This window comes from Vanacampus margaritifer, chromosome 16 (assembly GCF_051991255.1).
Source record: "Vanacampus margaritifer isolate UIUO_Vmar chromosome 16, RoL_Vmar_1.0, whole genome shotgun sequence".
NCBI lineage: Eukaryota > Metazoa > Chordata > Actinopteri > Syngnathiformes > Syngnathidae > Vanacampus > Vanacampus margaritifer.
Window position 1 is genome coordinate 10,667,084 of NC_135447.1, and position 16,180 is coordinate 10,683,263.

At 37.6% G+C, this 16,180-nt stretch overlaps 1 protein-coding gene across 2 annotated transcripts in view; it reads right to left on the reverse strand.

The window, feature by feature from the left end:
• sh3pxd2b (SH3 and PX domains 2B) overlaps positions 1-16,180 on the reverse strand; it is a 29,805-nt gene that overhangs the window by 4,004 nt on the left and 9,621 nt on the right. The window contains exons 4-13 of one of the 2 annotated variants that reach the window (XM_077545975.1): positions 12,942-13,018; positions 8,439-8,530; positions 6,608-6,633; positions 3,129-3,260; positions 2,899-3,000; positions 2,634-2,717; positions 979-1,096; positions 560-741; positions 437-483; positions 75-200 (exon numbers count right to left, since the gene is read on the reverse strand). In XM_077545975.1, coding sequence (XP_077402101.1) covers positions 75-200; positions 437-483; positions 560-741; positions 979-1,096; positions 2,634-2,717; positions 2,899-3,000; positions 3,129-3,260; positions 6,608-6,633; positions 8,439-8,530; positions 12,942-13,018 — 986 coding nt within the window. The remainder of the gene's footprint in view (positions 1-74; positions 201-436; positions 484-559; positions 742-978; positions 1,097-2,633; positions 2,718-2,898; positions 3,001-3,128; positions 3,261-6,607; positions 6,634-8,438; positions 8,531-12,941; positions 13,019-16,180) is intronic. The other variant, XM_077545976.1, reaches the window with a different exon arrangement.

Consider the following 16,180-nt stretch of genomic DNA (forward strand, 5'->3'; position numbering starts at 1 on the left):
AGACATTTTTGAACTCTTCTTCCCAACATTCCAAAGCACACGGGGGGGGGGGGGGGTGGTTGCGCTTCATTCACCTCCACTTTATTGCCAGCCTGGAAGCTAATCCCATCGGGGATGGTGGTCTGGAAGTCCGCTATTGTGTAGAACTCTTCCTCCACCTGCGGGGGCCCGGGCGGCTTGGGGAGGTTGCTACCTCGTGGCTGGGAAAAGATTTCCGGAACCAGGATGTCAGAATAATATAAGCAGAACAAGGTGACATAAACCTCAAATGGTGGCTGCTCTTTATTTACTTGTAGCAAAGTGAAATGTAGCGGAACACCGGATAATTACAACCGCCTAGTATTTATTGACCTCCATTTGTTGGAGGCGGGGCATTCATCAGTTTGTTTGGAGGCCACCATTTGAGGACGTCAATACGGTCATTCGGGTGTCTTACTATAGAAAGATCTCTACGTGGAGGAGGTCTTTGTCTTAGTCCAAATTCTGTAGTTGAAAAAGAACGAGTCAAGTTATGACACGGGTCCAATAACTTCAATATAGACGCCGCCAACGGACTTACTTTTGTGATCAGAAAAGAAGGAGAGTCTGTTTTCTTTCTCTCGGCTCGACTGGCTCTGTTTGGAGAATCCGTCCAGGTCGTTGGTGCTGGCGTGCGCGGCCCCGCCCGCCGCCTGCTTCTGGCTCTGGATGTCGGCCTTCTTCAAGTAGGACGCCGGGGCCCAGCCCTCGCGTCCCTCGTACCTGATTGGACGGCAGATCGCATTGTGAAACGGACCCAGGTAAGGTATGGGAAGACCATGCGAGCACTTTGGAAAAAAACACTGGGGAAAAGGAGATGCATCTTTTGTAGCGAATGAGTACGGGAATCATTTTCAGACCAGTTGGATCGTTTCCCATGCCACACCTGATGATGTGGTTGGGGGTGGCCATTTTGTTCATGCATGTCATACGGAAATAACAGTTAGTGGTCCGAATTACCTGATCTTCCACCAGCCTTCCAAGTTTTTCTGAATGACCTCCACAATCATTCCTCTCTCCAGATCGATCTCATCTTCGTCCCGGGCCGAGTACGGATAAATTACGGAGTACTTCTCCTCTGCAGAAGGAACAACAACAACAACATGACGATAAGTTTTCAGGTGCCATATTGGAATACTAAGCGGAAACAAACAGGGAGAAACTTCTGGGTCCAAAGCACACAGCGACTAAATGTAGCACATACAGTATTCAGACATTTCTTTTGTTGGAAACTTTTCAAGAAACAAACCACTTTAATGATATATAGTAAAGCAATAAATTTAGCAATGTGCCAAATAAAGCCTGCAGGGTGTAGAATGAAAAATAAACTAGTGCTGTTCCGATATTTTGCCATCTGATACAGATTCCAATACCCAGTTTTGCAGTATCGGACGACGCCGATACCGTACCGATACCTAGGAATGTTATTGTTTTGGTTTTTTTTTTAACATGAAAAAGCTATCCTACCATTGGTTCAGAGCATTCAAGGGCCAATAGGATATCTTGGCTCGGCATGCAGTGAACATGTCACACATCAGTGAATGTCGTGCACAAGATGCTGCATCCAAAGTCCTATATTAGCGTAGGAAATAATGGTTTCGGCATGTTACTTGTTAGTACTTGCTGATGCCATATATATATATATATATATATATATATATATATATATATATATATATATATATATATATTAGGGGTGTTAGAAAAAATTCTCGAATCGATTCGATATGCCTCAGTTTTTAATGGGAATATTCAACAAAACGTCTTACTTAGGGTTAGGAATCACACATTAACTCATTCACTGCCATTGACGGCTATAGACGTCAAAAATTCATTTGAACTATTGCAATTAGTTTCACTTTTTTTTCCCACTTTTGTTAACAAGAGTATGAAAACCTAGATTTTTTTTATTGTACATTTAGAACAGATATAAAATGTGATTAGTCATGAGTTAACTATTGAAGTCATGCGATTAATTACAATTAAAAAAATTAATCGTCTGATGCCTCAAATTTTTTAATTACTTAATTATTTAAACTCAAATTAATCACAAATTTTATATCTGTTCTAAATGTACAATACATTTTTTTCTTTGTTAACAAAAGTGGAAAAAATTTTGAAAAATAAATAGTTCAAATGAATTTTTGACGTCTATAGCCGTCAATGGCAGTGAATGAGTTAAGCACGGAAGAATGTTATATTAATGGAAGATTAAGCCTTAATATTTTATTTCAGTGCTGTTCAAACATGAAACAGACTGCAACCCGTTTGTTAATTGCTGTGGCTCAGTTATAAGCCTGAATTTTCAGATAAACAAATACATTTTCATACAAATCTTACAGTGTACATGTACAAGTTTAATGATTAGTATTTTCTAAATTTGAGTAAAAAAAAAAAAATCGTAATAAACAATTTATAGAACCGGAATCGAATCGAAGACGACATTCATGACGATTCATGTTGTACTTTGAATGCAAGGATGCCATTCACATGCACAGGCACTTCATACAGGACAGGACATGCCAAGCAAAGGTTGCGTGCAACAAGCTACACAGGCGCGGTCACACATTGAAGGGTAAGAAGAGGGGCAGTAGAAGAAAAGGCGTGCGCTCCACCTTGCCCAAAGCCCGTGCCGAAAAGATCCCCTAAAGTTCGACGGCGGCCCACGTGCCTCGGCAGAGACCAGAATCTCCCAGGCGCTGGCGTGGCAGCACGGTGAGGCAAGACAGGAAGTAATATTACACCTCAACCCATCTGGAACTTCCAAATAAAAGCCAGGCTCGGATTCAGTACCCGGATGTTATCACATTTTTTCCAACGGTCTCATAAAGAGCGCTCACAGATGTAAGATCTGAACAAACGAGAAGATCAGGTGGGTACCTTCTTCTCCTTGAAAAGTGAAGTCATCGGGGTCATCCTGGGCCTCCAGGCAGGTGGCAGGAACCCAGCCCTGGGCGTCTTCGGAACTCACAAACCACCAGCCTGCCGGGACAAACGCAAATCATCAAGGATGTTCACTGGAGTTTGGTTCTTGATCTTCTCAATGTGTTTGTGAGTCGGGTTACTGTAAATAATGCCCGTTGAGTTCCTAAATGTGATGGGGAAGCTACCTGACTCGTTTTTCTCAATGACCTCCACCACCTGACCCACTCGGAGACTGATCTCGGAGCTCTCCTGCTTCTCGTAGTCCGTTACGGCCACATACTGGTCCAAAAGGAGCGGGTCAGACGAAGTGCCGTCTCCTGTTCCAGTAAGAACAACACACGTCCGCTGACATTTACTCTCAGCCCTTTTTTGTTTTGTTTTAGTCTCAATGATAAAGCAAAGCCTCTACTCAAATTGCTGGTCATGAAATCTCATTAACTCATTCACTGCCATTGACGGCTATAGACGTCAAAAATTCATTTGAACTATTTCTATTAGTTGAACATTTTTTTCCACTTTTGTTAACAAGAGTATGAAAGCCTAGATTTTTTTTTTGTACATTTAGAGCAGATATAAAATTTGTTATTAATCATGAATTAACTAGTGAAGTCATGCGATTAATTACAATTCAAAATTTTAATCGTCTGATGCCCCGATATGATATCTTTTTTTTTTTTTATTCATTCACTGCCATTGACAGCTATAAACGTCCAAAAATCATCGGAACTATTTTTATTAGTTTAATATTTTTTCCCCAATTTTGTTGAGAAGAGTATGAAAACCTAGATTTTTTTTTATTGTACATTTAGAACCAGGCGATTAAAATGTTAATTGTAAATTAATTACAATTTAAAAAAAGTAATCGCCTGACAACATAAAAAAAAAAAAAGATTACTAAACATTTGGGGCGTTAGTCGATTACATTTTTTAATGGTAATTAATCGCATGACTTCACTAGTTAACTCAATTAATCACAAATTTTATTTTTTCATACTCTTGTTAACAAAAGTAGAATTGTTTTTAAACTAATAGAAATAGTCCAAATGAATTTTTGACGTCTATAGCCGTCAATGGCAGTGAATGAGTTAAAGGTTCAACTTTTATTTCCCGCCCCCCTTTTACATAGTCACCTTGACACGGTAATGACAAATATTAACTCTTTGACTGCCAAAAACGTTTAATAACGTTTAGTAAAATCCTATGGAGGTGCCAAAGACGTTAAAAGACGTTTTTTTCAAAACAGAGGTGAAACTAACCATTTTCTATTGTTGATTACTGAAAAACGGAATAAGGTAGAAACAAACTTTTTTTTCTGATGAAAGATGAGAGTCCAATCTTTCATTTGGTAGTATGTGTGTTTCCATAGTCCAAACACATAATTTTCTATGGACCTTGAAAGATCAGTCAAAATGCTTAAAATCGGCTGGCACCCACGGCATCCCTTTTCTGAAAACGTCTGGCAGTCAAAGAGCTAATGTAATGCAAGTAAAGTGAAATGACTTTGGGTGACATGCCAATAATAATTCCAACAAGGTCAAAGTGTGTGCAGAAGCACCAACAAATAAATGAGAAGAGGCTTAACGAGATGATTGAAAGTCACCCGGATTGCAAAAGCAGGCGAGGTAGCAGACGTGATTGGACAGATAGTGGCAGGGAACCCAACCGTCAAGACCAAAATCATGGCAATGAATGTTATCATAAGTTATACAATTAAGTCATTTTATTAACCAGCACCAGAAATCCCACCACCAACAAATATCCAGTCGACTCAATGGCTGCTTTCAACCTCGATTCATCAAAACTATTGCACACACACAACAAACATGTTGAAATGATGGTCAGTGGAAAGACCGACATGGCAAGCAGATCACTGAAGGTGCAGACGGATGGATGAACACAACTCAACATGGTTGCAATAATGATGCGGGTGAATTTCAAAAGGAAGATGTCCATGAAAGTTCAAGCACCTCGGATTGGGATGCAGATCCTTCAGTGAGCAGCGGCAAGCGAAGCAAACACAAAACAATGTCAGATTGGCGCCCGTCGCGGGAAACGAAACACATTGACGCATATCCGAGTCGTTTGCTTACTCAGTTGCAGTCAGCACAACGGTGTGCATTACAGGGATGGTTTTATTTGTATAAATACATTTCTTTTTTATTATATTATCTCATTCACTGCCATTGACGGCTTAAGATGTAAAAAAAATAAATAAAATCATTTTAGCTATTTCTATTTGTTAAACTTTTTTTTCCCCATTTTTGTTAACAAGAGTATGAAAACCTAGAAAATATATTTTTTTGTACATTTAAAACAGATATAAAATTTGTGATTAAACGTTAGTTAACTAGTGAATCTTTGCGATTAATTACCATTAAAAATTTAATCGGCTAACTCCCCAAATGTTTAATAATCTTTTTTTTTGTTGTCAGTTGTCAGGCGATTAATTTTTTAAAGTTGTAATTTTTTAAAGTTGTAATTAATCACATAACTTAAATAGTATTTAAGTAATTTATATATTAATCACAAATTTTATATCTGCTATAAAAAAGGGGGGGATAGTATTTAACTCATTCACTGCCATAGACGGCTATAGATGTCAAAAATTCATTTGAACTATTTCTATTAGTTAAACATTTTTCCCACTTTTGTTAACAAGAGTATGAAAACCTAGATTTTTTTGTTTATTGTATTCGAACAAATATAAAATTTGTGATTAATCGTGAGTTAACCAGTGAAGTCATACAATACAAATTGTAATCGCCTGATGAATTTTTAATAATCTTTTCTTTAAAAAACAAACAAATATATATGTATATTTTTAATAATCTTTTTTTTTTTTAAATAAAATATTATTTAAAAATTTGGGGTGTAAGGCAATTAAAATTTTTAATCGTAATTATTCGCATGACTTCACTGGTTAACTCACGATTAATCACAAATTTGTTCGAATACAATAAACAAAAAATCTAGGCTTTCATACTCTTGTTAACAAAAGTGGGCAAACATGTTTAACTAATAGAAATAGTTCAAATGAATTTTTGACGTCTATAGCCGTCTATGGCAGTGAATGAGTTAAATACTACCCACCCCCCCTTCAAATAAATAAACTTTATGCGTAGCTCATTAGTATTCTGCTCTCCAGAAAGTAGCAATTTCTACTGCAACATATTAGTGGGTTGACTTTCCCTTGAAAGGCACAATAATCGCAACACCCCCCCCCCAAGTCCAAAATGCTGGGCAGGAGGAAGCTCCGGCTACATCCCACCCACCCGGGCCGAGGAAAGGAAGGGGGAGAGGTTCGGCAGCGGTGGGGAGGCACTCACAGCACGACCAAGCGTGACGGTCAGTGTCTTACTACCTCGCTTTAGGAAAGTAGTCGCTCTCTCGGCAAAGCCTGATGGAAAGGAAAATGAATGGAGAAGAAAACTGAAAAGGAATGACATGGATGCAACTTAAGTGTGAACGGAGAAACAAAAGACATTTGATTTCTTTTGAAGAAAATGAACATGGAAAAACGTTTGGTGTGACAGAATCAATGCTGCTATTCCACCACTAGAGGGAGACAGTGTCCCATCGCAGTAAATGTAGAGAAGGGTCACAGAAAGTATTAACAAACAAACAAAAAGATTTAATTTATTTAAAGTATTGATAAAGGACTCACCTGCTTTCTTCTTTCCTGCTGGTTCCCTGATAAAAAAAAATAAAAAAAATCATACATTACTACTACAATGTAGCTAAACAATTTGCATTCATTCTCATGAAATACTGTAAGACTTTACTTTGGACTCTTGCATTACGAATGATGGACTTTTCAATAGATGTTTAATTTTTTTTTTTGCTTTATACATTTTGTAGTGGGTGGCCAAATTCGGTCTTTTCCATGTCTCCCTCCTTCAGCGCAGCTGAATCTAATGATCAGCTCATCAGCAAGCTTCGTAGAAGCCTGATAACGATCCTGACCGTGAATCAGGCGTGTTAGTGGAGAGAAACATGGAAAACAGGCTGGATAGTGGCTCTCGAGGACCGGACTCGGCCACCCCTGCTGTATAGACATTGTCCAGATAAATAGAACATTGCAGAAGAGCAGCGAAGAATGTGTGAGACAGTGGCCGCCACATGTTCTCAAACTTCCGTGCAATATCAAAACTTGAACTTAATCATCTTCCTTGCCTCTCTTGCTCAACTCTTTTCCCCGTTTGCTTTAATCAACAAGACACTTGTCAGGCTCATAAAACAATGTTCCATCTGTTGATTGTAGCCGCTCAGCAATCAATAAATCCTTCATCGAAAGTATTGTACAAAAAAAAAAAAAAAAACGCCACTCAGGACAAGCAAAGCAATTTTAATGATGGGGACGCTCACACAGTAGCTACACGCGTGTGCATTTATTTACGTGTGCAGTGTCTTTGCTTCATTTGTTGCAGAGGTGAAACACATCAAGTAAATCTCATAACAGAGGCAGGGATATTGAGAGTAATATGAATATTGCTACGATAGCAGTGGCAATAAGAGTTGGGGGTAGTGGTGATATTAACCAGACGACACCCACATGACCTTGAATCATTCTCGATCAAAAAAAAAATAGATTCTCATACGAATCACGATTGTCATTTAGTACGATTCAGAATCAATTTTAAATGTCCCAAAATTGATTTTATTTAAATTATTTTATACTGTCTTGCCCTTGTTTGTGTGTGCCTTTATTGGGAGCGCTGTTCATGTTGTACCCGATTTGGCCACTTAGGGGCAGTGTGGTTCCACGTAGTCTAATTCACTGTTAAGTTGGAGCCACACTCGAGAGTAGAAGGAAAAAGTCACGATCAAGTTATGCCAATAAAAGTTTTTTTTTTTTGCAGCGTGGAACCGTTCTTTTGAGTGATAAAAGTGCCGCGAGTAGCACGCTAATTAGCATTAGCGAGTCAGACTGGAGTAGTTCTTCTGCTGACTCTTCATTTTCAGTCTTTTCTTTTTGCTTTTTTTTTAATACTTCTTGCAAAACTTCCCATTCTGAAGACACTCCTCTTCCTGTTTCCGGTCTTTTCCATTTAGGTCCGCAGTTGAGAAAGTCAAAACAAGCCTTCACTAATTGTTTGATCGAACTTTCCCGCCTCGCCCCGACATATGCTTGGGAATTTGCACGAGGAGTTAGGAGCTTTTTTGTCCTTGGCGACCATCTACAGCCGTGTACGGAATACGAAAAAGAAAATCTGTGTGAGTGCTGATGAGACGGAGAGGTCTGGCTGTCAGATGCCATACATCAACATCAATAACGCGGTAACTGCTTTCCAGTCTTGTTGCGTATTTGCATTCAGGTGAGCACTCCTGCCATTGTCATACAAATCTTCATTTCCAATGAAACCACCAGAAGACCAAAACTAAACAATAAAGAATCCCTCAGACCAACTCTGGCAAACAATCGTAATCAATCCCACACAACTCATACACATCCGTCTTGGTATGAGACGTCTGTTGGCTCCATGCGCACTACTTACTCCTTGGGTGGGTTGAGGTCTTCGGGTCTGGTCTCGAAAAACACTCGGACCTCTTCACACTGTGAGATGTACACCGGCAGCTGGATGAGGGCCTGGAGGGATGCAAGAAAGTGGGAAAACTTCAGCAAAAATGGATGGAATTTTGTCTTGTAATGGTTTGTTAAAGTCACTGAGATAGAAATGAACATATATATATATATACACATATATATATATGTATATATATATATATATATATATATATATATACACATATATATATATGTATATATATATATATATATATATATATATATATATATACATATTAGGGGTGGGAATCTTTGAATGTCTCACGATAATAATAATATTTGTATAAGAAAACGTTATAAATATTGATAAATTGATAAAAAAAAAAGAAGGGTTGATTTGCAGTTTAATTTTCACAAGGCATGTTTTGGCCCTTCTGTTTAAAATCGACGCTAATGGGCAGATGAAGGGGAACGTAATATGCCAATATGTAAATATGTGCAGGAACTCAATGTGTGCTTGCATTAGCAAGTAAGCGCCTCAATATATATATTATATTTATTAGGGGTGGGAATCTTTGAATGTCTCACGATTCGATTCCGATTTTTGGGTCTGCGATTCGATTCAAAATCGATTTTCGATTAAGAACGATTTTTGCTTCAAAATGATTTGATTGACAATGATTTTTGCTTCAATCCATAGATGTGCAAGGAATCGTAATGATCTACTCCAGTCTGACTCGCTAATGCTAATGCTAATTAGCGAGCTACTCGCGGCCTTTTTGTCACTCAAGAGAACGGTTCCACGCTGCAAAAAAAACCCAACTTTTATTGCCATAACTTGATCGGGACTTTTTCCTTCTACTCTCGGATGCGGCTACAACTTAACAGTGTATTAGACCGCGTGGAACCACACTGCCCCTAAGTGGCCAAATGAACAGCGCTCCCAATAAAGGCCCACACAAACAAAGGCAAGACAGTATAAAATAATTAAAATAAAAAGCGATTTTGGGACATTTAAAATCGATTCTGAATCGTACTAAATGAGAATCACGATTCTTGTGAGAATCGATTTTTTGGCACACCCCTAATACATATATATATATAGAAATCAAACACTTACAGGTGATTGGTACTTCATCATGTTTTCAAACAATGCTTAATTTCATCGTGCTAAAGCTAGAACAACAATGTGCTATATAATCTAACGTCAAGGGAAATAACTTTTGTAGGAAATTTTTTTGGGTCATAGACATTTGTTTGCGTTCCATCTTTCGGTCCCTGTTGATCGAGCTCCTTTTCTCTGTCATGGCGCCGTTGCAGGATCACTTGCACAAGACAGATCGACTCTGACAACTCAACCGCAGATGAAGACAAACGGGCATCTTTGCCCTTGTGACGTCATCGTGTTATTGCAGCCTTTTATAGAGTCCGCCTGTCTTCTTCCACTCCTTACTTTTGTCTTTCAAGCAAAACCAATTAGAGGGGAGACAGACGGTCACCCTGAATGCGCGATGCCCTAAGCCGGGAGACGGGACATCTCCCGTCAAAGCCCTTGTGCCGACTGTCACTTTTATTGGGAGCGAGACTACGCCTGCCTCCGCCGAAGCTGGCAGGCAAAACCTGAATACTATCCATCAAGCGCCCTGTGCTGGCTTTTAATACTCTTAAGTGTTTCGCTTCTGTCCTTTGAGGGAGCGCAGTCCTTATAACGTCAGGCGTGGCCGCTATTGGACGGGAGCCAGGCATCCGGACCAAGGTGCCCTTGGTCCGGATGGCCATGTGGCACTTAGCCCTGTCATATGTAGTTGGGAAAGCCATTTTCCACTTTCCGCAAAGTTAAAAATAGCTGTTTGCTGATTCATAGTGTACACAACACAGTGCGTCTGCGCCGCGCCGCTCCCGAGGAGGACGGTTGATTTACCGGCGACCCCCCCCCTACGACCACGTCTGGCCCGGCCGACCCGGAGCAGCGCACGGTTCATGAGGTCAAGGTGCACCTGGATTGATCTGTCCTTGTGTCAGCCGGTGTCCCGTCCTCTCGTTACCGTGCTCCTCCCCCAGGGACGCCACAGGAGAGCGGCAAGCGGCGGACATTACCGCAAATGGAATTTGTTTACGGCGGGCCGGGCAGCATTAAGATAATTGTGCGTTTGTGTTTGTTTTTAGAGAACAAAATGGAATGAGAATGAGAACGGATAGCGCAGTCACAGAATTCATTACCTCCGCCAAGCCTAGGGTAGGAAGTTTATGCTTTCTGCATACTGATGCCGTCCAGTTAAAAACAAAGAAAAGCATGTTTGGTTTAATAAAAAAAATATATATATATTTTTTTGACAAAACATTATGGCAAGGTGAAACAAACAAAAAAAAAAGACAAACATATTTTGTTAGTTTACTCTTTAACTTGGTTGTCATTTTTTACAGTAATTATTTAAAAGGGAAGGATCAGTATCAGTGTCATGCGATTGAATTATTGAGTTATTATTGCATCATAATGTTGTTTTTCTTCCAAAAAAACCTCACATGGTACCAAGCAGTGCGTGACTAAGACTGTGTCATTCAAACTCAGCGAATTAACAGCTGATGTATGCAAAAAAAAAAAGAAGTATATAAGTGTTTATGTTTTTCCTGTCTTGAATAAAAACATTAAGAATACCAAACCAGGGGAATTCCATAAGAGTCAGGCTCTAAAACCTCAGCCGCACAAAGAAAGTGTGACTCGGCTCTTTTTCAGCATCAACATGAAGTTCCACCTTGTCAACAAAGACGCTTTAAAGACTGGATGAAAACATTTTGGAGATTGTAAGTCAAAGTCATACTGTGCGTTTTATCTCAATTCTGACTGTGAACATCTGATTTAATATTGGCTGGATTAAATTATTATTATTTTTTTTTAATGAATTTGGATCGCTTGAAAATGTTGAGTCACAGCAGTAATAGCGCTTCAGCTCTTCCCAAATTCACGGAAAGGAGGGGGGGGGGGGGCCTCCCCCAAGGCAACATGGCACGCTTTAATGTTAAAGTCAAAGCTCACTTTAAAAACATCCTCTGTGTTCTGTCCTCAGAGAGGAAAAGGAGGAGGAGGATTAGTTTAAGTAAACATGTAAAATGTAAGAAAGTACTACTTTTTGCTGACAAGAACCAGCTCAGCACCACCAAACTTTTGGCCTTAGGGTGTGGCTGCCCTGATGAGAGACACGTTACAGTATACAGACACAACTATGGTCTGTGTATACCTTTCAATCAGTCGACCAAGAAGGTGGCTAAACTGAGTTCTCTCAGAATCCTAGTATACCTTAACAAACCATTTTATCCTTTTAACTTTGTGGGAGCAGTTCACGGAAAGCTCATTTCCTGCAACGTCTTTAACTCATTCACTGCCATTGACGGCTATAGACGTCAAAAATTCATTTGAACTATTTCTATTAGTTTTCCACTTTTGTTAATAAGAGTATGAAAACCTAAAAAAAATACATTTAGAACACATATAAAATGTGTAATTAATCGTGAGTTAATTATGCCATGTGATTAATTACAAAAAAAAAAAATTCCCCTGACATGATTTAAAAAATAATTTTTTTTATAAAAAATTTAGGGCGTCAGGCGATTAAAATGTTAATTGTAATTAATCTTTTGACTTCACTAGTTAACTCACGATTAATCACAAAATTTATATCTGTGTTATATGTACAATAAAAAAATTCAGTTAACAAAAGTGGAAAAAATTTAAATTTTAATTGTAATTAATCGCATGACTTCACTAGTTAACTCACGATTAATCACAAATTTTATATCTGTTATAAATGTACAATAAAAAAAATCAGTTAACAAAAGTGGAAAAAATGTAAATGTTAATTGTAATTAATCGCATGACTTCACTAGTTAACTCACGATTAATCACAACATTTATATCTGTTCTAAATGTACAATAAAAAAAATGCTGTTAACAAAAGTGGAAAAAATTCAAATGTTAATTGTAATTAATCGCATGACTTCACTAGTTAACTCACGATTAATCACAAATTTTATATCTGTTCTAAATGTACAATAATTTTTTTTCTAGGTTTTCACTCTCTTGTTAACAAAAGTGGTAAAAAATTTTTTAACTAATATAAATAGTTCAAATGAATTTTTGACGTCTATAGCCGTCAATGGCAGTGAATGAGTTAAGGGAGTGCTGTTGTGAAAATGCTCAGGCAAGCCATCTCTTTGGTAAAAGTCACATAATGGCCTGTGTACAGCACAAGCAAATTAGGAATGATCTTGAAATAGATTCTTTGGTTTGTCTCACTTTGCGGTCAAGCAGGGGGTGTACTTTCGGTCTCAGGCCTTAGCTTGGAAGTTAAGCGAAGGACAGATGTTGCACGTCTGTAGTCGAACACCTTATTTGTGAGGAATTTTTGCCATTTTTAATCAACATACTATTTCTTAAAAAAAAAAAAAGAGTCACAAATCAAACCTGAACATGCCCTGTCACAATCTTTAAACTCACCCTGCAGTACTCATTGATGGGCCTTAGCCTTTTCATGGCCACATCTCTGATATGACTCCTCCGGAACAGGATCTTCCCTGAAACAAAGCAACAAAGAGTTGTTAGTCAATTTACTCACTTTAAAAATGGTTTGTGCTTTTCTGAAACACTCTTGTGCTTTTTTTTTAGTATGATCTCTCTTTTTTCTTTTACAATATTGTGACCCCTTTTTTTTTATATCGCCAACCTCCACAGAATATCTTGATAATTATCGTATCGTGAGCTTCATATCGTGATATCGTTACATCCCTAACATTCACTATTTGTGCTTTTTTTTTAGTATTAGCTTTTTTTTTTACAATATTGTGACCTTTTATTTTTAATATCGCCAACCTCCCCAGAATATCTTGATAATTATCGTAAAGTGAGCTTCATATCGTGATATCGTATCGTGATGTTTGTATATCGTTACATCCTTAACATCCATTATTTGTGCTTTTTTTTAGTATGAGCTAATTTTTTTACAATATTGTGACTTTTTTTTTATATCGCCAACCTCCCCACAATATCTTGATATTTATCGGATCGTGATATCGTATTGTGATGTTTGGATATCGTTTGATCCCTAACATCCACTATTTGTGCTTTTTTTTAGTATGAGCTCTTTTTTTTTTTTTTTACAATATTGTGACCTTTTTTCTTTTTTTTTAAATATGGCCAACCTCCCCACAATATCTTGATATTTATCGGATCGTGAGCTTTATATCGTGATATCGTATTGTGATGTTTGGATATCGTTACATCCCTAACACCCACTATTTTTTCTTTATTTAGTATGAGCTCTTTTTTTTTTTTTACAATATTGTGACTTTTTTTAATTTTATTTTTTATAAATATCGCCAACCTCCCCACAATATCTTGATAATTATCATATCGTGAGCTTTATATCGTGATATCGTATTGTGATGTTTGGATATCGTTACATCCCTAACAGCCACTATTTTTTCTTTATTTAGTATGAGCTCTTTTTTTTTTTTTTTTTTTACAATATTGTGACTTTTTTTTTTTTTTTTTTAAATATGGCCAACCTCCCCACAATATCTTGATATTTATCGGATCGTGAGCTTTATATCGTGATATCGTATTGTGATGTTTGGATATTGTTACATCCATAACATCCACTATTTGTGCTTTTTTTAATATGAGCTCTTTTTTTTTTTTTTTTTTTTTTACAATATTGTGACCTTTTTTCTTTTCTTTTTTTAAATATGGCCAACCTCCCCACAATATCTTGATAATTATCGTATCGTGAGCTTCATATCATGATATCATATTGTGATGTTTGGATATCGTTACATCCCTAATATCCACAATTTTTTCTTTATTTAGTATGAGCTCTTTTTTTTTTTTTAACAATATTGTGACTTTTTTTTTTTTTTTTAAATATCGCCAACCTCCCCACAATATCTTGATAATTATCATATCGTGAGCTTCATAACATGATATCATATTGTGATGTTTGGATATCGTTACATCCCTAATATCCACAATTTTTTCTTTATTTAGTATGAGCTCTTTTTTTTTTTTTTACAATATTGTGACTTTTTTTTTTTTTAAATATCGCCAACCTCCCCACAATATCTTGATAATTATCATATCGTGAGCTTCATAACATGATATCATATTGTGATGTTTGGATATCGTTACATCCCTAACATCCACTTTTTGTCTTGTAGTGAAACACATCTAAACCAACATAGAGAGAAACGGAAAAAAGACTCAAGTAGAAGAGAAAGTATGAATTGCTGAGTGGATAGATGTGTGGTTAGTTGACCTCAAAAATATTCCAGACGTATCCTGCCCATCTCTAATACAAATATACCAATTCTAGATGCTTGAATGACTGTGGATATAAATTTATTTGATCAAATACATTTAGCAGAATTACTGCCAGTAATTGTACGTCCCATTGCCCGCTAAAGCTTTTCCCATCTATATTACGACCTTTACACTTCTTCCTTCCACACTTCTGGAAAAATATTAGATCAACTTTCACCACCTTAGCCTAAGGAAAACCCGAGAAAATTCTCGCGGGTCGCGTGCATGAGGAATGGATGCCGATTTTTTCGTATGTCGATCCAGTGAAGGTCACACGTGAGAGTCGACCCTCCCCCCAGCCTTTTTCTCCTCTTCCTCCTCTCTCGTCGCCATCACCTCACACACAGGAAGGCTACTTGACAGCTTTCCAAAGCTCTCTGGAGTCAACAGAGGAGCAGTGACTCAACACGGCACACACTGTGTGTTCACCAGCGTGAGGGCGCAGCAGATGAACAGGCCTTGTTTTGTGAGAGGACATTCAGGAAGCAGATACTTTTAAAACCTCAGAGACGGGAATGGCCACAGGCCGGGGAGGGCGGTATAAAACGACTCTGGCTGGAAGTGTTCGGTTTAGGTGAACGGTATGGAATTTTTTAATATGTTTTAGGTGAACTAATGAATACACTCACACACACGCATGCACACACACATACAAAAAAAAAAAAAAAAAAGAGAGCAATGATGATGACATGTCAAATTGGTAAAATTACCGAATGAACAATACTGAGCTCTCCAGAAAAAAAAAAAAAATAAAAAATAAATAAATATATATATATATATATATATATATATATATATATAAAAAAATAATAATAACAATAATAAAAATAAAATAAAATTAAAACAAATTTAAAAAAATAAAAATAAAATGGTTTCTGTTGGATAGCTTCCCACAAAAGTCATTTTTGGAGGGATTATTACTGGCTAAACCATCAGTGATCTCTTCTAATCCTATGGGATCATGTTCATGCTGCAATCTTAAATGGGTATTTTCAGTTTGTAGTGCAATATCTGAACAAGAGTCAATAAACTTGAATCTAATTTATTGTACGTTGGAAGCAAATTCTACAACTCCTGACTGACAAGGTTATAAATTCACTTATTTTCTTGTTGCAGCCCTTGATGAAGGTATAGGTGACAAATGCATGTTAATTAGCTCCACTAAAACATACTTGACCTTCCCAACATCCTGGGGACGTACGAAGCATCCCCAGTACAAACTAACTGTAAAATGAAAGTCACTTCATTTATCAGCGAGAATCACACCCACATTCCATCTTGAGTTCTTGACTCCCACGAGCGTTTTTGTTACTTTCGCATTCAAATGACAATGATTGATTCCACATGGGGCAGATAATCTGTGAGATCATCTGCGTGGATTC